The sequence below is a fragment of the Lepus europaeus genome, chromosome 1 (assembly GCF_033115175.1).
Source record: "Lepus europaeus isolate LE1 chromosome 1, mLepTim1.pri, whole genome shotgun sequence".
NCBI lineage: Eukaryota > Metazoa > Chordata > Mammalia > Lagomorpha > Leporidae > Lepus > Lepus europaeus.
The window spans coordinates 134,992,161-135,016,238 of NC_084827.1; the positions used below are offsets into that span (position 1 = coordinate 134,992,161).

At 44.7% G+C, this 24,078-nt stretch overlaps 1 protein-coding gene across 1 annotated transcript in view; it reads left to right on the top strand.

Annotated features, from left to right (window-relative positions):
• The window catches only part of MYO1B (myosin IB), a 163,296-nt gene extending 139,551 nt beyond the window's left edge, over positions 1-23,745 (top strand). Inside the window, 11 exon segments of the mRNA XM_062189379.1 lie at positions 1,267-1,335; positions 2,839-2,925; positions 3,195-3,281; positions 5,113-5,199; positions 9,133-9,207; positions 10,172-10,306; positions 12,027-12,133; positions 15,347-15,479; positions 15,810-15,962; positions 17,740-17,867; positions 23,473-23,745. Coding sequence (XP_062045363.1) covers positions 1,267-1,335; positions 2,839-2,925; positions 3,195-3,281; positions 5,113-5,199; positions 9,133-9,207; positions 10,172-10,306; positions 12,027-12,133; positions 15,347-15,479; positions 15,810-15,962; positions 17,740-17,867; positions 23,473-23,596 — 1,185 coding nt within the window. The 3' untranslated portion in view covers positions 23,597-23,745.
• Positions 23,746-24,078: the final 333 nt, after the last annotated feature.

A 24,078-nucleotide genomic window follows, 5' to 3' on the forward strand; every position in this document is an offset into this window, starting at 1 on the left:
TGGCTCCTTTGACGTGAGCTGTAAAGTGAGATACAGTTATTTTTGAGAGCTTTAGATAGAAAACGGAGAGGTACCAGTGGATGTCAGAAACAGCGGTCAGATGTTAAATGCAGCTTGTTCAGACATGTGTGGAATATTATTCTGTAAGGCATCTTGGTGATTTCTCGGCACCCCATTTGACAGCTAAGGAAACTGGGCTCCGGAGAGGGTGACCTGTGCTCAAGATCCCGTGCCCTCTGGGCTTTCTCCCTGGCATCTCCTTTGGTCGCGTGGCTCATCTATTGATGGCCCCTCCCTCCGTTGCCTCCACTCTTCCAAATGAGGGCATTGCTCTCCCCTTGGAGACCAGAGCCGGGCAATCTCACCCTTGCAGAGTGGGAAGTTCACAGCACGACTTTGGTACTTTGAAATGCTGTGGATTTTCATCAGAGTTGCCTGTGGTTTGATGTACATCTCACACTAAATCCCACAGGAGTTCACCTTTCTAGCTGGAGTGTTCCTACACTGTCTGAGGCATCAGCCCGAGAAGTGAGAAAGGCCTCTGGGCATTGGGCATGTTGAGCCGGAGCGTGGAGCCTCCATGGGGCTTCCACCTGTTCCACCCTGTAGTAGCCTGTGCTGCCGCGGAGGCTGCCTGTTGTGCCCACCGCTCTCCATCTGTCCTGGGTGCTGTTTGTCCTTTCCACTGTTGACTCTCATCTGCAAGACCTTGATGGTAGGAATGGAGGAGTTGGATTCACGTTTATATCCTCAGGGTTCTATTCAAATGCTTGTACAGAGTAGGAGCTCCTTCTACGAAGTTCAGTCCACCGATATGCCTTTCCTTGAATGTTTAGCTGATTTCCTAGCTTGGAACCAAGGAAAAAGAGCACACCTAAAAGGAACTGGGGCAGTTAGAGGTGTGAGAAATGACCTCAAAAAGTGAGAGCATCCCAGAGCAGATGCAGGGCTCAGAGTGTGTCCGTTGCCATGTGCTTTCTGAGTATGGGCGGTGAGCAGGACCTTGCATTACCACAGCATGGCACAGAGAAGAGATGATAATAGTGGTGGGTGCTACGTCATTAGAAATTACTATATTCAGCGTCCTCGAAGCATACTATGGATTAACTGTCATTGTTTTGGACTGTTTGGTATTTTGGTTTCTAGAAGGAGTATGGATGACCAAGAGTTTGTGCTCGGGGAGCAGGTACCCTTCCCCAGTCCTGGCAGTGTGCACCTTGCAGACCCGTACCTGCGGCTGCTAATACCTCCCCTTTTGTCCCGCAGCAACAAAAGAGATATCAGCAGATCAAGAGCTCAGCCTTGGTGATTCAGTCTTACATCCGGGGCTGGAAGGTGAGTGTAAAAGAATGTGCTTTGTTTGTTTGAGGCTGTTGGGTTCTTCACAAAAGATGACGTCTTGGGGCTCACCCAGCAGGGGAGGGCTCCTCCATCTCCTGCCCAGACCCATCAACAGTCAGATGGGGAAATAAACACCAGACCCTGTCAACAATCAGATGGGAAAATAAACACCATGGGCCAAGTGGGTGTCCTGGTGACCATGTCTTGGCTGCTTCCGTCTAACCAACTTTTTTTTTTAAAGAGCTTTGTTCTCTAAGCAGGAAGTCCTTGAAATCATACTGTACAGGACTTCAGTATCCCTTTGCCACCTGTTCAAGGGAATCTGTAGTCCAGAATGCAGTCTTGTGGCCATTATCTCTGATTGTAAACCCTGCCAGACCTTGGCCTCTCCAGCCCAGTGACATGTACTTCCCTGTAATGCCTGAGAGATCCAGAGCTCTGGCCAGATCCGGTGGGGATGGGGTGGGGATGGTGGCAGGGGGTTACGTGGTTTGGGGTCCTTGCTGCCAAGGCTTGCGTCAGGGGATCAGCAAACAATGATCCATGGTGGAAACTAGCCTGCCGCTAGATTACAGAGTGCCTGGCACTAATTGTAAGCAGAAACGGGGTTGTGACAGTGGCCAGGTAACCTGTGTTTCTCGGCTGGCCCTTTATGGAGAAGCTTACCAACCTGCGCTGGGCCTGCTCTGACTGCTTTCCTGTGAGGAGAGTTGATGGAATGCTCTAGATCCAGAAGAGATGCTTCAGGGTAGTACTCAGGCCAGAACCCCTTTGGAGGGTAGATCCTGGGCTAGGGGTCTGGCAGTACTGCCTGACCTTTGTGTAGGCCTAGGACAACCCAAGGGCTTGGTAGTTGTCCCACAGAAAACCCCAGAAGGCAAGCCTGCAGGTAAGTGAAACCGCTGCCTGCTGTTTCCTCCCTGACCTTCTTACTGGAGCCTGGTGCCTGGTCTGCAGGGTGGATGCTCCAGAGCAGGACCCCAGCTCCATACCCATTCTGTACCAGCCCCATACCAACTCCATCCTCCTTCGTACCGCGTCCATGCACCTCCATCCCTGCAACTCCTAGAGAAAGAAGTCACTGGTTTTCAATTAGATCATTTTGTTTTGGCAGTTAAAAAAAAAAAAATCTCTCGACTACAAAGGACAGCTACAGTTAATGTTGCAGGCAGTAACAGTAAGAGAGGCGCAGCAGACTTCATGGGCTCACTGGAGAGCTTCCAGCTGCATTCTGGCCTGCACCAGTTTGTGTTGCTGTGGTCAGGTGTTTCCTGTCGCGCTTCATGGCAGGACTCTGTCCCGATCTGGAGTGGGAGCTCCCCTGCCCTGCTTGGTGATATCGGCCTTGGCCTTGGCAACCCCAACTTTCCATTCTTTCAGCTGGATGTCTCACTGGAGCACTGCCATCTCTTTCAGGTGTTTTTCAGATCCCTGTGAACTCCATCTTTGTTTTTTCATATTCTTCATTTTTTATTTTTTGGCGATTCGGTGCCTTAGGCTCGGAAAATCCTGCGGGAGCTGAAGCATCAGAAGCGCTGTCAGGAGGCAGCCACGACCATCGCCGCCTACTGGCACGGCACCCAGGTAGGCCTGAGACCCAGAGGCAGGTGACTGGTGGAGCCGACTACCTCGGATTCGGATTCGGGGACACGCCGCGTTTTGCTGGCTTAAGCTACTGAGCACGCACTGGGCTCTCGCGCTTGCCAGCGTTTCGGTGTGGGGTGGTGGCACACGCTTTGGCGTTTACCATTTCAATGGTGACTGGGATCTTTCTTTTTCTTTCTCCTTTGGGAAGCGGCAGTAACCTTCCTTGCCTTAAACTGTTCTGTAACTCCTTTTCACATGCCTCACAGGCGCGAAGGGAACTGAGGCGGCTGAAGGAGGAGGCTAGGAATAAACATGCTATTGCAGTTATTTGGGCTTGCTGGCTTGGATCTAAGGTACTTGATGCGCACCTCCCATCACTCCACCCTGCAATGCTGCAGTCATCCGTCCCTATCTTCAGCCTATGAAGAGATGAATGACCACAATTAATGTGACTCACACTGGTGCATGTCCTAGCAGCTAGAAGTAATACACCAGAGATACTAGTATCAGAAGTAAGCCTAGGAGTTCTTAGCATGCGTAGACCAAAACCAATAATTGCTTGCTAATAAGGCATGGGTACATTTGCTCTTTTAAAAAAAAAAAAACTCAAGTAATGTGCATGTATATTTTTTTTTTCCCCACTTATGTATGTGGGTAGATTTTTAGAAGTATTTTTTGTGGGGGGAGGCGGAGCATGTTGGGCAATGTTAAGATTTGGGCTGTAGTCAGTCTTCTGCAGTTGGCAGTAGAGTTGCCATTAATGCATGCCTTAAAAATAATTAATCCATGAATGAAATTGTTTTTAGGCACACTGTGGCAGCTATTGATTATCATAAGCAAAATATTCCATGTGCAAAGAATGATCATCTGTGCTCGCACAGAGAAAGATGTTGCTGTAGAGCTAGCTATGACTGCCCCCGAAGAATCCTAGGAATGTCAGCATCAGCTGTCTGTTTTCAGAAACAAAGGCCTCCTGAAATACTCTCTCTAATCCCCAGGCAGAGTCGTGGGCTCTGTGGACATTTCCCATACCCCAAGGGAGAAGACTGTTAGATGTTTTTGTTGCTGAGAAAAAGCAAAGGTCATCTTTGCTAAAAATGTGGATTCCAGTTAGAAACCCAGTATCAGCAGAGTCCTGGGTTTTTAAGCCTACCTTGTCAACATGAAGTCCATCTTGTGAGAAAAATGGGAAAAGTCAACATCAGCCTCTGTAAAGAGCGTCATTTGCAGGTTTTGGTCGCTCGGTTGGTTGTGTTTTTCCTGATGATCTGTGAAAAACAAACCGGTTCCTCTAGTCAGATGAGGGAGGGAGTTGCAGCAAAAGCAGGACTGTTAGCCGGTTCCTGCTAGGATTTTGCCACAGGGTAAGCTCATTCCCCAGGCTCAGGACTGTAATGTCTTGAAAAATTAATGCCAACAGCTGTCTTTAAAAATAGCTTGCCTAAGAAACAATAAGCAATACATACATACATACATATGTGTACACACAACAAACTGCATGCCCAAAGTGCATCTCTCCCTGCGAGTCATTTTTAAACCTGTCAGGTGTGTCGCTTTTCGCCTTGCTTCAATATTCAGTTTATTTCTCAGTCTGGGGCCCCAGCTAAAATCAAAGTCATACACATGCTACTTCTAATGTTTTTAATGGGAAAAAATGTTGGAGTTTTAGAAGCTTTGTGTTTTGTTTACACTGCAGAAGAGCAACCCTTATCCCTCCATTTCCAGAGGGGGCAACTCCCAAGAGTTGTCTGTGTGTGTACAAGTGAACACTGTCAGGCAGGAGTTCCCAGCCGGTCACCAAAGGGAGTGGTAGAGGCCACTCACAGTTCCAGGGCTTGATGAGGCGGTGAGAGAGTGGGGCGATGGAAGCAAGAGGGAGAAAGAATAGGGGAGGAAAAATGAAAAGAATGGAAGCCAGGGGGCGGGGCCCGATCACCTGGCTTAGAGCATACGTTGCCCTCTTGGAGCAGACTCGCACTGCAGATTCAAGTGCCTGCCCCAGCCTGCCCCAGCCTGCCCCAGCCTGCCCTCGGTTCTTTGGGTTTGATTGTGCACTGTTGCTCTATCATGCTGAAATCCTTATCCAGAAGTTGGCTCCTCTGTTGGGTGGGGTGTCTTTTTTTCTGGTCATTTGTGCTGCCTGCATTGGGCTGTCTCTGTTATTTACTGTCTAAAACATTCTAGGCTCGAAGGGAATTGAAACGCTTGAAGGAGGAGGCTAGGCGTAAGCATGCCGTTGCTGTCATTTGGGCTTACTGGCTTGGACTGAAGGTACTTCCTCAACCACTTCTTTCTGCCCAGGGCGAACTCCGGGAAGCCTAGCACCTACTAACCCTGAGAAAACTGTTGATCATGCTTGCTGGTGGTCTGCAGTCTCGTAGAATGTCACCTGGCCTGATTGTATTTAAGAAGAAACCTGTACATGCATTTTCCCCCCTGCTTTGAATTGTGATTCTTATTTCTTTCAATACAGGTTGAACATCCCTTATCTGAAATGCTTGTGACAGAAGTATTTCAGATTCTGGATTGTGTTTTGTTTTGAAATGCCTGCATAGATTTTTTTTTTTTTTTTTTTTTTTTTTTTGACAGGCAGAGTGGATAGTGAGAGAGAGAGAAGGTCTTCCTTTTTGCTGTTGGTTCACCCTCCAATGGCCACTGCTGCTGGCGCATCTTGCTGATCCAAAGCCAGGAGCCAGTTGCTTCTCCTGGTCTCCCATGCGGGTGCAGGGCCCAAGGACTTGGGCCATCCTCCACTGCCTTCCCGGGCCATAGGAGAGAGCTGGCCTGGAAGAGGGGCAACCGGGATAGAATCCGGCGCCCCAACTGGGACTAGAACCCGGTGTGCCAGTGCCGCAAGGCAGAGGATTAGCCTGTTAAGCCACGGCGCTGGCCAAGCCTGCATAGATTTTTGTCAGTTGAATATCCTTACTCTAAATAGCAGAACTCTGAAATGCCCCAAAATGTACTCTGAGTGCATGTAGTCGTTCGAAAACATTTGGTGAGAAACATTTAAGATTTCAGCCAGGGATAATCTAAATAGGCTCAAAATAATAGCAATGTGGCATATTTTATCCAAGATACTTTGTTAGCCAAGTTCTATTTTTATGTTTTCTCTCTGAATAAAAAGTGTTTATTTTTTTTTAATCCATGAGACAGAGCTGTCATAGCTGGCCAAATGCTGACCTGCTATGCACAGTACCCAGCCTGGGGATGGCAGGCTTTTGTTCCACTGATCTGCCTATTCTTTTCTGATAATGGTTGCCTGGCATCGTTCTCATTGTTCAGCATGGAAATCAGTGAGGTGACAATCGGGGGCCAGTGGGTCATTGAGAGTAAAGAGAACTTCAAATGCAGATGCTTTGTGATTGGGGCAGGGTTTGTTTCAAAGTGGTGCTTACTGCAGTAGAATAAGGGTATACCCAAGTAAAGATGACTCTGAACTCTGAACACCTTGATAATGACCCCTGAGGCAATAGACGCATTTGGTCTTCCTAATATACAATAATTAATTGCCATTCATAGTGACTTTTTGGGATAATTAGGCCCCTTTTTGGCATTATTCATTATTTTTACTTCTATAACATTTAATCTTATTCTAAATATTTTAACATTGAGAAATCATTGACTAGGAATCTGAACCACAATTAGAAGTATCCCTGAGTTCTGCTTTGAACAATCTGCATTTTTTTTCCTGTAAGCTTAGCCTGTAAATTTCTAGTAAATTACCTTCTTTGATTATACATTTTCAGTTTTTAAATTATCCTGTTTGTTCATCAAGTAATTTTTGAATTAATGAAATAACAAATATTAAACTGATACATTATGAGTTCTGATTAAGTTATGTAACTTCTTTTTTAGAGGAGTCAAATGAAACTGAACATTTTATTTTCTTTATCTTCCAATTTGCATTACAATGCTTTAAAATATTTATTTATTTATTTGAAAGAGTTAGAGAGATTGATCTTCCATCCACTTGTTCACTTTCCAAATGACCTCAACAACTAGGATTGGGCCAGGCCAGAGCCAGGAGCTAGGAGCCTCTTCCAGGTCTCCCACATGAGTACAGGGGCCCAATGGCTTGGGCCATCCTCTGCTGCTTTCCCAGGCACATTAGCAGGGAGCTGGATCAGAACCACTTCTGAACCAGCTAGGACTTGAACAGGTGTCCATATGGGATGCTGGTACTGCAGATGGTGGCTTAACCTGCTGCACCACAATGCTGGCCCCTATATTACAACTTTTATAGAAGGAAGGAAAGAACAGCATTATCAAAATTTTTATTTTCCGTAGTGATTTGTATCATTCATGTGTTTATCTTCAGTTTTCTGGGTTTTGTGACATGTGATTCAAAAATGTTTTCGCATTTGGAATGTATGTTAGCAACTGACAAAGCAAATTCAGTTGGTAAATGAGTGTTATTTTAGCAGAAGTTAACTGGGCTTATTCTAAACATAACTTTTCCCCACTTTCCAACAAACAGAAGTATTTTAATATGTTACCATTATCTTTGTTATTAAATAAGACTGAACTTCTTTGAAGTCCAAGAATGTAATAGTTTTGTAATTTCTTCTAAAAGAGAATTGTGCTAATAGGAGCCAGTTTTTCCCTTTTAAATGATTTGATTTCCTGGTGGAAATGTTTACTGGACCATTTTGGGACTTCTGGCGCCCCTGAGGGCCCCCTATTTTATGTGCCAACGTGTTGTCGAAGGCTTTTATATATATATGTATATGTGTGTGTATATGTATATATATTTTTTTTTTCCAGGAAAAATGACCTATCCTGTGGAATATAAAAAAACTTGTTGCAATTGTATTATTTCAGTTATAATGAAATTCAACTAAATACATAGTATTTCTAGTATATTTATAAGGACATGTTCTCATATAACCTCACTAACGTATCTGTTTTTCTATGCCATTATCATTTCGAGAATCAGTAGATACCACTTTTCTTCTCCTTGTCCATCCTCACCCTATGTGTTTGAGATTCATAATGTGAACCCAACGACTTCATGGCTAAGACAGAAATGATCATTTTAACAAGGCTGTGAGTTAAAAAGAAATACCTCGTAGCCAGTGGAGGGAAATACCTTTAATCCTGTAGATGCCGGGTTTGGGACACAGGCGCGTGCCATTTCAGATGCAGGGAGCGGCAGGGGTGAGGTGCATTCCAAGCCGTGAGGGCCCTTGTAGTCTGAAGACAAACACAGTTATCTGCTGCCGTCTGGTCCTTGAGTGTAGAAGTCCGGCTTGCTGTTGCTAGATCTCAGAAAAATGTTAAGAGCAACCTGCTGATGGCATCATTAGGCGAGATTGTAAAATGCATGCGTATACAACATTCATCTACATACAAACTGAATTTGGTTAGCAGATTGCTACCTTAGAACCTCTGATGTAGAACTATTTTGAACATGTGCAGTTAAACCCAGAAAACTGGAGATGGAAGGAAATGACATACAATGTCTGAATTATTCAAGCAGGCTCACTTCTGACTCTCCTATTTACATCTGGATGATACATCTTTTAAATATAGTCTGAATTTCAAAATCGGTATCATTCATTCATTTATCAGATACCTCATTTAGTTTGTTATTTGTTAGACGTTAGTATGAAGTAAACATGACAGTGTCGCAAGAAAAAACATGGGAACTAAAACTGTAATTTGTTTTAAGTGCTATGATAGCATTAAGTATAAAGTTCAGTGGGAGTGGAGAGAAGAGAAAAATTAATGCAATTGGATGGAAGATAATGGTTTAAAAGCTGCTTTTTAAATCCTTATGTTTAGTCACATTCAGTCCCCAGTGTGCAGTACTCAAGACCTGTCTTCATAGCAAGCAAGGCTTTTGGATCTGCACCAGAGTTCTTCAGACATTTGTTTTGTGCTTGAAAAAAATCCAAAGGAAAATCACTTTATAAAATATTTTCCTAAATGTGTTTTAATTTGTGTTGAGTTTGCACCTGTGCCTGTATAAAATGCTCCTTGTCAAGTCATCGGGTTCTTTAAGAGGATTTAAGGCAACATTGCATTCTGGCTTAATGCAGTTTCTTTTTCATTGACTGAAGGTTCAGTGTCCGAATGTGCCCCATTCTTAGCCTCCACAAAAGACACTTAGGCATTTACTTCCCGTATTTTTAAGGGAGGTGTACCATGTGGTCACCTGCCAGCCACGTGACAACCTCTGTAATCTGCTTCTTCTCCAAGGTACGCAGGGAGTACCGGAAATTCTTCAGAGCCAATGCTGGAAAGAAAATCTATGAGTTTACGCTTCAGAGAATTGTAAGTGGATGCTTCGTGTATACGCTGACGCGCATCATTGCACTCACTGCTTAGCGCGAATTCCATAAAGTGTGACTTCTTAAAAATCGTGACTGATAACATTGCATCATAGCACCGAGAGTTAGAGACCTTTTTTTGTCAACCCCCTGCAGCTCCAGGTAGGACTGTGCCAGGACGAGCTGTTAGCGATGACTGAAGTGTTCATCTTACTTGACAGAACTTTAGGGAAGGTGAACCCGGTTTAGGTGGAGGAGTGGAGGAGGAGGAGTCTGCCAGCTCGTGAGGATGGGTACTGGAGTCGCCCCTCTGCAGACATGTATACAGAGCGCTACTCCTGGACCAACCTGCGCCGCCACCTGGAGAGTTGTTCCTTAGCGTCTGTAAACCTCCTTGCCCCACCTGTGAAATGGGACGATGGCGGCACTAACCTCATAGGGTTGTTGTGAGGATTAAAGTGGAGGAAGCGTATCTCCATGTCTTACGGTGCCTGTCACACCTGGAAGTGCTCTAGGGTGGCGCTGTGCACTGGAACTTTCCGCAGTGATGAAACTGTTTTGTAGCTTTAAGGGACAATCACATAGCCCCTGGCCACATATGGGGTTACTGAACGCTTGAAATGTGACTAAGAAACTGGAGTTTTAATTTTATTTCCTGTTCATCACTCCAAATTTAAATGTCAATAGCCACAAGGCACTAGTGACTGCCTGGTGGACAATAAAGCCCTTTACAGTTAGCGAGCGTTCATGAGTATCAGTGTTTGTATTCTTCTATTCCTTCACTACTTGGTGGAGCTCAAATTTTCCCAGGTGGGAAAGTAGAATAGGGACTTCCCAGAGGAGTGTCACAGGCCTAGGACTTGAGACATGCCAGTTAAAGAATGGTTTGTTTGATCCTAGTATATGTAAAACCAAGTCTTCTCTGGTCTGTTTTCCTTACACAGTATTTTCTGTCAAACCCAACACAGGTGCAAAAATACTTTTTGGAAATGAAAAGCAAGATGCCTTCCTTATCTCCGATAGACAAGAATTGGCCATCAAGACCTTACCTCTTCTTAGATTCTACTCACAAGGAGCTCAAAAGGATTTTCCACTTGTGGAGGGTAAAAAATGTCATGTGTTGTTTTTTTTTTTTTCCAGAGACTTCTTATCCTAGTTTTTGAGTGTTTGAGAACTGTTATGTACAATCACATTTTTTTAAAACACATTCCTCCCATACCTGAAAGAGAATGACTTAGGACTTTGGTCTTTTTGAGCCAAGCGCTGTTCTAGACTGTCAGGGAGCTGCAGCAGCCAAGGAGAACCCGTGCCGTCGTCGCCTGTCGGCGTGGCTGGAGAGGGGAGCACACAGCCGGCTTCCGTGCCTTTTCATTTCCTGTTCCAGTTGCTTTCACATGCTTCAGTTATGAGTTTGTTTTTCTAAAGGGAAGCTTCAAGAGATAGAAGTTTGAGCATCTTCAGATGAGGTAGTTTAAATCTTGCGAGCTTATCTAATTTTTTTTTTTAATACATGCAAAGATGTGAGCATTCACCTTCTGAGACATGGAAAAAAGACTCTGCAGTTCCCAAAAGGCATAATTTTTCGTTGCTGTCTGAAATAATTTCATCTTGCCTGGTAGTTTAGCTCTCTTGATCTATGCACACAGAGCATGTAATTTAGATAATGCTCAGTGTGGGGCACATGAGTACCTGTGTAAGTGCTGTCTTTAGTTCAATACTTTAGTTTCTCTGTCGAATGCTAAATAAATACAAGGGTCAAATGTAATAAAATCATGCCGTGGAAGGGCCTGTATTTTGGTAAATGAGTGATCCATGGATACCTCTTCTGGGCGGCTCCTTCCTGGCTGGCAGTGGGGATTTGTTCTGTGGGTGTGACAGTCACACGTGTGTGCAGTGACAGTATCACTGGGTAGTGTGATGAGTGGAGGCAGCAGGTGCCGAGTCTTGGTCCATAACCAGCTTGACAAGATTCACCGGCATCCCAGTCGTGCACCCTCCTCGTCGAGTCTGGCATAGAAGCGGTTTTCAGAAACAGCCGCAGGATCTGCCCTGCCTCGGCTCCACTTTGGCTCCAGAACTCCACCCTTACCTGCCCTGGGGTAGGAGATGAGAAAGCTGGTTCTTCTGCAAGGCAGCCACGATGGCGTTTCCTCAGGCAGCTATTGGGGTGATTCTCAGCCAGTTTCTTGGGGGACTCATCTGTTCTTGTCCTGGTCCTCTGGGCCATCCCACCCCCTTCATTGCTGTCCCAGAGCTGGAGTGGGGGAGACTTCCATATTGTAAAGGGCACTGGGGGGCGTGCAGCCATGCTTTTCTTACTATAATCATAGAACATTTGTGAGTCACAGAACTGGCTGAGTGGATTCCTACTAGCATTTTTTTTTTTTTTTAATGAACTACAATAGAACCAAGTAGCAGAGGGCACAGGTAGAAAGCGTAAGTATTACCTCGTGAAGGTTTTGTGCCTGTGTCCGTGAATGCCCTGGGTGTGAAGTGCAGTGTTTCTGTTGTGAGTCTCTATGGAAGGGTAATGACACTGTAGTTGGGAGGAGACGTACTCCTGCCAGGGCCCAGGCCAGCGAGGCCCTGCTGTGTGTGGAGGAAGCATCTAAGGGTCTGTGCTACAAATAATGGGTTTTGCGGCACTTTCCAAGACCAGCTTTCAAAAACCCACAAAGGAAAAAATGTCTTTGGCCTTTTACACGAGTGTCCTGGATGCTTTCTCTCTTCTTCTTGCTGTTAAATTGGCTTGGCATATGGAAGTACAAGTAGTGCTTCATTCATATCAGTAATGTTCTACTTTTGTCTTCTCATATCTCACAGTGTAAAAAGTACAGGGACCAATTCACAGACCAGCAGAAACTTATTTATGAAGAGAAACTAGAAGCCAGTGAACTCTTCAAAGACAAGAAGGCTTTATATCCATCCAGGTACTGTGACTGCTCAAAAAAATCAGTTTTTAAATTTTGCTCAAATATATGTGTAGGTCTTTTCTGGTAGAGTTTGATTTCAGTATTAGATGAGCAGTTTGTAATTTTGTGAATCAATTTATAGTCAGCTGGATATAAATACTTGGGAGCACACAATACAGCTTGAGCAGTTGCTTTCCATAGTGTTCTTTAACATGATGAGACGATAGATGTTATAACATATACTTCATCTACATAGCGTCAACACTTTACTAAGTCTTTAAAAATGAAAATTGTCTGTCTCACACTGTCCACTCTGCCTGTCAAAAAATAAAAAAAAAAAAAAAGAAAATTGTGGCACCCATCATCTTGGCACGGAGGGTTAAGACACCGCCTACAATGCCGGCATCCCATGTCTGTTCCAGTTTTAGTTCCAGCTGCTCCACCTCTGATCCAGCTCCCTGCTAATCCTCCTGGAGCAGCAGGAGATGGCCCAAGTGCTTGGGCCCCTGCCACCAACATGGGCAACCACCCACATGGAGTTACTTCTGGCTTCGGCCTGGACCGGCCCCAGCCATTGCAGCCATTTGAGTTGTGACTCAGCAGATGGAAGATCTCATATGCACACTCTGTCACTTTGCCTTTTGAATAAATAAATCTTAAAAAAAAAAAAAAAGTGTATAGGCTAATGAAGTACATTTGCACTGTAAATTTGTTAGTGTTGTGTAGTTTTCAAAGTTTTCCATTTTGCCTGCTTTAACAAGCCAGGTCAGAAACTCCCTTGTGAGGCCAGCGTGGTACTTGGTGATGGTTGCTCCAGCACCGATCCACGGCATCCTCTAGGCTGCTGACTCTCCAGGGCTGATTCCAGTGCCCGAGCAGCAAGCTCCATGTCTGTTACAGACACCAGATACCCTGAAAAAGAAGGAACACCATTGGCAGACTTAGCCAGTGAAGTCCTTGCTAATGACTTCTTACCTGAATATTCTTAAAGATTCATTTATTTATTTTGAAAGAGTTAGAGAGGGAGAGAGAGAGATGGGGAGATTTCCCATCTGCAGGTTCATTCCCCAGATGGCTGCAATGGCTGGAGCTGAGCCAACTTGAAGCCAGGAGCCAGGAGCTTCCTTCAGGTCTCCCACGTGGGTACAGGGGCCTAAACACTTGGGCCATCTACCAGTGCTTTCCCAGGCCATAGCAGAGAGCTGGATCGGAAGAGGAGCAGCCATGTAGGATGCTGGCACCACAGGCAGAGGCTTAGCCCACTATACAATAGCACCTGCCCAAGCCCTCTTCCTTTTGAAAAAGATTAAATGTACCTGAATGGCCAGACACATTGGGTTTAAATATTTTAAATTACACTGCTTTCTTGGTAGCTGGTTTGGCAACTTGAGGTGGTATATAGTCCCTTAAATCAGATACAAGACTAAATCCAAAATTGTCCGAAGTGCCTGCTATTAATACTGGGAAACTGTGTACTTTCTTCAGCAGCTAGTTTTATTCAGCTTTTCTTTATATATCTTTAAACTGAAGAGTAACCTTAATGAATCTTCTCTGTAAATGCCTTCAGAAGCTAGTCTGGAAAAGACATTTTTGAAGCAGGCTCTTAGCACTTTTTATTATTAAAAACACATTTGAATATGAGCAACAACAACAACAAAAATTCACTTGAAGCCAAGTCCTTTTTGGGTAGTTTGATCAGTTCTTGGGCGTGGTGGCACGCTCGCCCCACAGCAGTGACAGCAGGGGACTAATTGCCCTCCCACCACTCCGAAATGGCAGCCCTTATGGGAGTCAGCCTTTTATATCCTGGGAACTGTGAAACGCTGACCACCTACATGGATTTTTCTTCCCCAATTCTCTGCCCACAACATCAGCATTTAAAGTTGTCTTTGGCAGTTGCCCGAACCAAATAGCTTAAAATGAAGCAGCAGTGTGTGTGAGTGTGTGTGTGTGTGCACGCGCGTGTACACTTGCCCCTATTGAATTTCAGAGGGTAGTGGGGGGGGGGGGGGACAGAGGGCAGTGTGTGTATGTTGCATAGAGGTAGTATTTGTGTGTATGCATGTGTTGGGGCACAGAGGGGTGTGTGTGTGTGTGTGTGTGTGTGTTGGACAGAGGGTAGTGTTTGTGTATGTGTGTATGCACATGCTGGAGGACAGAGGATAGCATGTGTGTGTGTGTGTTGGGATAGAGGGTCGTGTTTGTGCACGTGCTAGAGGACAGAGGGTAGCGTGTGTGTGTATGTGTGTTGGACAGAGGGTAGTGTTTGTGCATGTGTGTATGCACATGCTGGGGGACAGAGGGTAGTGTGTGTGTGTGTTGGGATAGAGGGTCGTGTTTGTGTGCACGTGCTGGGGGACAGAGGGTAGCGTGTTTGTGTGTGTGTGTGTGCATGTGCTGGGGGACACAGGGTAGCGCGCGTGTGTGTGTATGTGTGTTGGGGGACAGAAGGTAGTGCTGTGTTTGGGTGTCTGAGAAGCTGCCCTGGGAGAGTCACCCTGTAAGTGTTTAGGAAAATCAACACCGTGCACACATGTGCAGGGTTATGTCTCTTGGGAACAGTGCTCTGCTTGAAAGAAATCTGCCGTGGTTCTGAATATTTGCCTTGGCCACTCACGCCCCTGAAGCATCTCCCAGGAGGAGAGGCCTGCTGCTGCTTGTGGATCACCTAAAGGACGCGCATGTCATTTTAACTGCTCTCTAGTTTGCTTCTAAAGTGATTGCCCTGGGTCTAGTCTTCCGCAAAAGCTATTGATTACCTTATTCCCTGTCAGAAAATGAGGTTTTTCTTTGGTGTGGATGATGGTGATGATCTCAGCTCTTCTTTTTCATTGCTAAATATTCCTTATAGGCATCAGGAAGTCCTTCGTGGGAAGCTGCTAACTTCATACTAACAGAGTAGAAGAGATGACCCTTGCCTTCCCAGGAGACCACTCACTAGATCTTGCAGTCTTTCTTAGAGCCAGTGCCGTCTGAATTGTTCCCTGTGAGAAGACTGCTGTCAGTCTCCTACCTACCTAATGCTGTGATCACATCAAAAGCATACCTGAAAGGTTTAAGGTTTCATTTCAAACTTAAATTTTGAGACATGCAGGTGAAATACATAAAATAATTTGAGAAAACTTTTTTGAAGTTGTCTGCTACTCCTTAGAAACAACTGACTTATTCCTTTTTCTAGTTATTTCCATTTGAAACGGTTTCTAATGGGCAGGGATTTTTTTTTCCCTTTAGTGTTGGGCAACCATTCCAAGGGGCTTACCTAGAAATCAACAAGAACCCCAAGTATAAGAAACTCAAGGATGCCATTGAAGAAAAGATCATCATTGCTGAAGTTGTGAACAAAATCAATCGTGCTAACGGGAAGGTAAAAATGCCAGGCCTGAAGACTGACAAGTCTTTATCCGTTGGAACAGTCATCCTGAGGTTTCTGAATGTTAAAGTTTCCATTTCGTGTTCTCAGTGGCGTTCACTGCAAAGGGGACGGCGTCCCTTTACCTTTAAGCGAAGGTGGAATTTTGCATGTTGGCTGAAGTGTTTTTGAATTAAAATAAATTATCTCTGTTCTCACCTTACATAGATACACTTTCCGAAAGATACCAGAATAAAATGTACTTTTCTGCAGATAACTAATGCTTTCAACTCATGGACCATTTGGGGTTTTTTTTTTTTATCATCCATTTTTGTTTCGCTTTAGAGTACATCCCGGATTTTCCTCTTAACAAATAATAATCTCCTGCTTGCTGATCAAAAGTCTGGACAAATCAAGTCAGAGGTTCCCCTGGTGGATGTGACCAAGGTATCCATGAGCTCACAAAACGATGGCTTCTTCGCCGTCCACCTCAAAGAGGTAAAGACTAATGACATCACTGAAAGATTTCTGCGTTTGTGCAGTCTCTTGGCCATTGGTGTAAAAACGTCCACCTCTGACTAATCCTATTGCCTGTAGTCCCCCTCGCTGCTCTGCAGAGTGCGGCCATATCCACCCCATGTGAAAATCTCAAGCTTGGCTCCTCAGTGACGGAACAGGAGAGTCACTTCTGTACTTTTCATTTCAAATAGCAACGTGTTCTAAACTGTGCTTCCTTCTGTTTCCTCTGTATACCAGCTTAGCAATGTCTTCTGGTTCTGGGTGGGGGAAGTGGTTATTAAGGATACAACTAGAACATCTACCTAATGATGTCGACCTGAGATTTTCTCTTTTCTTTTGTTTTCTTTTCTCCTTTCTCCTCTTCTCTCCTCTTCTCTCCTCTTTTTTTTTTCTTCCTTCTCTCTCTTTCCCCTCTCTCTCTCTCTCTTTTTTTTTTTTTTAAAGATCTATGCTTTTAGCTGAACCAGGACCTCCTGGCTTGAAGGAAGAGTTTAAATGTAGTTATTAACTTTTCCATGACTGTGGTAGAGTCCTCTTTCTTGTACCTACTGAGTTTTTCCCATCCTTCAAATGGGAATTAGTCCCACTTTATAGCATTTGTTGGTCAGGATTAAATGAGACACTGTACATAAAATGCTTAGCACAGTGCCTGTTGCATAACATAGCCACTGAATAAACAAATGTTAGCAAATATTAAATTTAGGGACATGCATCTAGCCGGAGCACAAAACTCCCACACGCTTACTCAGCATGTTTTCCCCACTGTGGATCTTTTTTTTTTTTTTTTTTTTTTTCTCATTCTTTAAGATTAATTTATTTTGAGAGTTACAGAGAGAAAAAAAGCTTTCCTCTGGTTCACTCCCCAGATGGCTGCAACAGCCAGTGCTGGGCCAGGCCAAAGCCAGGCACCAGGAGCTTCTTCCAGGTCTCCCCTATGGGTGGCAGAGGCCTAAGTGCTTGGGCCACCTTCTACTGTTTTTCCCAGACCATTAGGAGGGAGCTAGATCAGAAGTGGAGCAGCATGGACTTGAACCAGTGACCATATGGGACGCTGGTATCACAGGCAGCAGCTTCACCCACTATGCCATAACACTGTCCCCTTCCCCCACTGTGAATCTTAACTAAAGGGGGCGGGCATATTAAGTAGTAGGACTGTGTTTCTTACCCTCGGTTACCCATTACACTTTGCAAGGTGCTGATGTTCAGGCCATATTCACAGGCCAGTGAAATTAGAATTGCGTGGAGTAGGGCACAGTGTCGTATTTTTTGAAAGCTTCCCTAGATGGTTCCCTTGTGTAGCCAGGGTTGACAGCGACTGCTCTAGAATACTTGTTGGGAATGTTGTTACATATATTTCAGCCAAATCACTGAGGAGTGTTTTCGGCAGCTTTTTCCAAAATGAGTTATAGGTCAGCCCAGTGTTCCAGGAACCTGAACGTGCAGCCCTGTCCTCCAGGGACCTCATTGTGGACTCGTGTCTGGGGGCCTGTGGTATACCCTCATGTCTGCTTTCCTAACAGGCTCCCCGGCCACACGGATGGTGCTGCCAGTCCACAGGCCTGCTTTAGGTGGCAGGTTGATGACAGGTGACTTGCTGAAGTGCCCTGAGCAAGTTAGAGGACATTTCACTTCTGTCCTGACGGTTTACTTGGATGCAGTGTTTAAAGAGACTGTAATGCATTTTCAGCCGAGCCCGTGAACACCTTCGCCCACGGTCTTTACTTCTGGCACTCTGACCCCTTGTTTGTTCTTGCAGGGCTCGGAGGCGGCCAGTAAAGGGGACTTCCTCTTCAGCAGTGATCACCTGATTGAAATGGCCACCAAGCTCTACCGTACGACTCTCAGCCAAACCAAACAGAAGCTCAATATTGAAATCTCCGATGAGTACGTACATGTTGTCTGAATGCTCCTTTTCACTTCTGGTTTTGTTGTTTGAGCTCAGCTCTCTGATCTCATTCATTCATACTTGTTAAATACCCAGTGTGAGTCTGTTCTAGAGGAGGGATGGGCAGGGATGACGCTGACCAAGTCCCTGCCTTCAAGTACCTGAGATCGATGTGCACAAACGAGATAGTTAATAGGTGACATGATTTGGGCTGGGAACCAAGTGCTTGCAGAGAGAAACGGCAAATTCAGAGTCAAAAATTGCTGTTTTTGTTAGGGAGATGGGGAGTTTTTCAGGCAGCGCGAGACTGGAATCAAACAGTGGAGCAAGCCAGGTAGCTATCCAGGAAGACACCTTCCAGAGAGACAGCAGGTGCAAGAGCCCTGAGACAGAAGCGAACTTTGTGGCAGAGAGGGATGTTCGGTAGAAGACCCTGGAGAGAGAAGCGGCGTCCTGGGCTTGTGCGCTTGGCAGCTGAACCAAGGGGTTGAAGTTTTGTTGAGAATGATGGAAAGCCATTACGGATTTTGAACATGATCCGATTTCTGTTCTTAAGAATGTTAGGATGTCTGAGCTGTCTGCGGTAGGGACGACGTAGCTGAAGCTGCAGTGCGAGTGGCAGGTAGTGACAAGAGGTAGATTGGAAAGAAAATAAGAGGACTTATTAAACAGATTGCATGTTCCTATAGGGGCCTGAGCCCTAACTGCAGTAGTTCCAACTTAAGGAAGGGGGCTTGTGGGTGAGATTGAGAGTTCTGTTAAGGTTAGCATTGAGCTGACCTTTCCCCCCCACACACACACACAATTAACTGGAGTTACAGAATAAGCATTCCATGTTGACAAGAGTTCATTAGGATGCTAAGACTAATATAAGCTGGAAATTTGCTTTTTCTTTTTACTTCACACTAGGGTTCTAATTATAGAAGCTAACTTATTGTATCTATTAAATCTATTGCCACAAGTGGCTTGAATGAATTTGAGGACCTGTATTGATTGGTGTTTAATAGATGACTCTTCACTGGACAGTTCAGCACTGGCCTCTGTACTTTCTTACATCTGTAGTGAAAATTCGGCATAGCCAGCATGTTCAAGAAATTATTTTCTCATTAAGCATTTTCCAGATGCTTCTATCTCAACTCCTCCTCCAAGTCGTCTTTTTCTTTTAAAGATTTATTTATTTATTTGAAAGTCTGAGTTACACAGAGAGAGGAGAGGCAGAGAGAGAGAGAGAGAGAGAGAGGAGAGGCAGAGAGAGAGAGAGAGAGAGAGAGAGAGAGGAGAGGCAGAGAAAGAGAGAGAGAGAGAGGTCTTCCATCCAATGTTTCACTCCCCAGATGGCCAAAATGGCTGGAGCTGCGCCGATCCAAAGCCAGGAACAAGGAGCTTCTTCCAGGTCTCCCACGTGGGTGCAGGGGCCCAAGGACTTGGGCCATCTTCTCACTGCTTTCCCAGGCCATAGCAGAGAGCTAGATCAGAAAAGGAGCAGCCGGGACTAGAACCAGTGCCCACATGGGATGCCGGTGCTTCAGGCCAGGGCGTTAACCCACTGCACTAAAGTGCCGGCCCCCTTCCAAGTCTTTTAAAAGTACATTTGTACCCATTTCTGTCCCGCTGTCGAGCTCTCTGGGCTGTGGTAGGGTTTCTAGTGCCCAAGGGGCCTCATCATTTCTTGTTGAATGCTCAGGATGCTGTTGAGATTGGGTGGGAGACTGGGCTGCATGTATACTCTGAGAGTTACTCTTTGGACCAAGTTACTACTTTCTCATAAAACAAAAATAGCAGGAAAAAGAATAATGGTGAGTTCTGTTTCAGTTCATTAAGGTTTGAACCTGTCGGCGCTGTGAGCTTTAATCTGCCTTCATTGGAAGTGTGTCATGATTTGGGATGCAGGGCTTCGGGGTGACCGCTCATTCCTTCCTGTCATGGGAAGATCACCTGTGTCACAGGTGGCACGCACCCTTTGGCACGTGGATGAGGCAGTACTCACTCACAGGAGGTTCCCTACGTTAATAGGGTCGTCTTTTCAGACAAAGAAGTCGCATCTAAATCCAGATCCCAAAGGAGGGCTACTTTTAAGCATCTCAGGGGGTGTTGTGCTGAGAACGCTGCCTGGCAGGATGTTAGCGACCGTGTGCTATGGGGACTGGGTGTGTCTTTCCCACAGCCCTTATCAGAGCCTTGGGAATTAGACTGCACACTGCTTCTCTCCTGAGGGGTGGTGGCTGTAGCGTGGGCCGTGTCACCCAATTGTGGTCTGCTGCAGGACCCATGCAGTGGCTCCCACAGCCTGTGTCTGGAGGCACGCGAGTCGAGAAATAGCTTGGGATTATTCTGCCTCCGGACAGCAGGGACCCCGTGCCCTCCCAGAGCGGCATGTGGCATTACAGATGCTAAGCTTTCGGTAAGCATAGTTGTCTCTGTGTAGCTTTACAGTGTGGCCATGTAAGGGAAACATATATCTGATGCCAGGATCATACCTTTCCTTCTCCAGTTCCTAATTATTGGTTGGTCTATAAAATAAAATAAATGAAGGACACTTGCCTGGCACCTCTGGGTCCCCTTTTGCATTCCAGGGAGTGTGGAGAGTGAGTTCCCAGTGCAGCCGCTGTTGTGTAGCCCTGGGAACTCGGCGTCGGGCATTGTAAACCTCCTTGGAAAGTATTGTAAGTTGCAGTAGAGCTGTCAGAAGTCACGAGCAGGGCTGTCTGTGCTGGTAGTTGGACTCCCAGTGCCTTTGCTCCCCTTGCTTGGCAGCTGTGTAGAACCAATGTTGTCAACCCCCTGTAGTTCTGTGACTGCACCCTTTTCAGAAGTAGGTGGGTAGCAAGCCCCGTTTCTCTAGTCATTACAGGTAAACTGGCTGTCAGTTTTTAGGAAGAAAGTTCAAGTCCTGTTTGCTCCTTAGTGTAGATGTGAGAATTGAATTCATTGGCAGACACAACTGCCTTGGACCTGCCAGTCCTTACCCTCCTGAACTATTCCGTCTATCAATGGACTGCACTTTAAGAACGGTCTGCAAGATGTGTATTGTTTCTCCAAATGAAGTCCCTGATACAATCAAAGTTAAAGTGAATTTGTTCTATTAGACATTTTAAATATACCACAGTACTTCAAAAACTGTGGAAAAAGTTAAAACCTATTTTGATACAATTTGAAATCCTTGCATATGTGGGGTCTTCAAAAAGTTCATGAGAAATGAATATTATACAAACACTGCATGTATAAGGTACTTCAGAAGGTTCATGGAAAACAGAAGTTTAACATAAAACCTTGGAAACCCATGCATGTTTTTTTCATAATATGCACTTTCTAGGAACTTTCTGAAGATTCCTGATATATGTATCAATTTTCATAATTTCTTGTGAATATTTTAAGTCTAAAGAACTGATCCATATTTTACCTTAATTCTGATGTTAATGCTATGAAAACAATATTCCATTTATTGTTTGCTGGGGAATGATTTTCAGTTTTTCATGAAATGGAGATAAATAGCGGTTCTCTTTAGAATTAAGACTGAGTTCATCGGTGTAAATGACCATGAATAGCATGTACCTGGCGGACGCTCCGTGCATTTTAGCTACTGTTATTTCTAGTATGAATCTTGATTGTGAGTTACAAACATGAAGAGAATGTCTGTCAAAGTTATTGGGGGAAAAGAAGTTCCTATACATTTCTTAGGCTACACTTTGAAAATTAAAATACAAACTTTTTTTTTCAAAGGTGTATTTAGTTATTTGAAAGGCAGAGTTACAAGGAATGGGAGAGACAACGAGATCTTGAATCCATTGGTTCACTCCCCAAGTGGCCACAATGGCTGGGGCAGGGCAAAGCCTAAGCCAGGAGCCAGGCACTTCATCTAGTGTGCAGTGTGGGTGGCTGGGGTCTAAGCAGTTGGACCATCTTCTGCTTTCCCAGGCACATTAGCAGGGAGCTGGATCAGAAGTGAAGCAGCTGGGACTTGAACTAGAGCCTATATGGGATGTCGTCAGAGGCGGCTTAACTGCCTGTTGCAAAGTGTTGGATTCTTAAAGCTTTAATTTGCATTAAGATTGCATTTTTAATTTTTTATTTTGTGGCACACAGATACCAGTATCTGTGCTGGAAATATATCTCAGATAGATAAATCTGGAACTATAGCTGGCTTTTTTTCAGTGTTTTCAAGTTGAAAAGAAGCAACCAATTTAAAAGGTCTTAAGTACTATCTTTTCAAAACAACGGATGAATTAGAGCCTTCTGTGCCACTGCAGTAAATAATGGTTGCAAAGCCTGGCTTCTTGAAACTGAGTGGAAGTGTAGGGAGCAGAGCTGCTTAGACCCTTGCTGTGGCTGTGGGAGTAGGCGAGTGAGTGATCAGTCTCATGCTTGGTAGGTTTGACTCACATAATAATGTGCCCCTGACTCAGGAAACCATTCACTGAGAAACATGGAAAATACTTAACATTGCACTGAGCATATAGTGGCGAGAAAAGACCCCTGGTGTTGAGATGGGAAGACTTGTTCGGTGGTCCAGCAGTGCTGTTCCTGTGCCTCCCCTAAGGTGCCGTGAGGGCCGGCGACCTCATTTACACAGCCGGATGCCCTCACACCACCCAGCACAGGGAAGGTGGAGGGACAGGTGTAGGCAGTCCCTTGGCCCTTGCTGGTTTGTGAGAAGAGAGATCTGGATTAGAATATGGTTTCCCTCCGTGTATCCTGTGCACTGCTGATGAGCTAGGAGATGCTTTTTCTCAGATGTGATCTGATGGTTAAAGTTTTAAAAACCTATTTGTAATGACTATTAAAATCGTGTTTGAGTTTATATTTTTATCATTATTATTCTCTAGGGTACTGTTATTCTGAAATAATTTTAAGATTTATTTATTTGAAGGCAGAGTTAGAGAGATCTTCTGCTGGTTCACTCCCTAGATGGCTACATTGGTCCAGCACTGGCCCAGCTGAAGCCAGGAGCTTCTTCCAGGTCTCTCATGTGGTTGCAAGGGCTCAAGGACTTGGGCCATCTTCTGCTTTCCCAGGCCATTAGCAAGGAGCTGGATTGGAAGTGGAGCAGCCAGGACACAAATCGGTGTCCACACGGGATGCTGGCATTGCAAGTGGCAGCTTTACCTACTACACCACAATGCCAGCTCCTATTCTGAAGTAATTTAAGATAGAACTATTATCAGAGTGTGCAAGAGTGATAAAAATTGTGTAGGGAGCATGTAAGTACCTGGTGTTTGCAAAGGATCTCTAGACTTCTTCCTTCTTTGAAATTCATTTCATTTTCTCAGTGTATTGATAATAGCACTCCTCCCCCAATTTGTTTTTGCCATGCAAAAGAGAACAAAAATGGAGATACAATATGTTGGCCTTTCCATTTGAAACATGAAAATACTTGTTCTCAGCCTCCCTTAAGGGAATATGATGAGTTAATGGACTTCCGCTTACTCAGAGCTGAATGGTGACTGCTAGAGGTGAAGCAAGGGATAGTTCTGTGTAAGAAGTGTTACTCCTTCGCATTAGCACTTGTCAAGATCAGTATCCATTCATCTACAAAAGCTGGTGTTTCTGTAATCATCAGCTGTTTTTGTGTGTACTTTTCAATTTGTTTCATTCTTTTTCCCCTAGGTTCCTGGTACAATTCAGACAAGACAAAGTATGTGTGAAGTTTATTCAGGGCAGCCAGAAGAATGGGAGTGTCCCCACGTGCAAGCGAAAAAACAACCGTCTCCTTGAAGTCGCTGTGCCCTAACTGGTGCCGCCTCTGTGGTTTCACGGACTTGTGTCTTTGTAATAGTGCAATTTAGTTTTGTTTTTGTTTGGGGTTCATTGTATGTTTGGGAGTCGCCAAAGGCCAACTGTTAGAGTCCTTTGGCAAAATAAAAATATTTGACTAATCAATTTTTATTATTGAAATAGTTTTAACCCTTCAAGTATACATTCTGTCCTGGGACAAGATCATAGAAACTAACAATGTCTATTTCCATGTCCTATGTGTTCCTTGTTTAGTTACCATGTTAGGTCTGTGTACCTAAAATCAACATATTACCCATACATCATTAATACGTATAAGTATAGGAAGTGGTCTTAAAAACAGTGTATTCTTTCATCCAATATTTATTGAATGCCTGCGGCGTGCTAGGCACTGTGCTAGATGATATGAAAACTTGCTGAGAATCTTTATTTTTAGGGCCATCGCATTGGGACTGGTTTGTGCTGGTTTAATGATGGCTA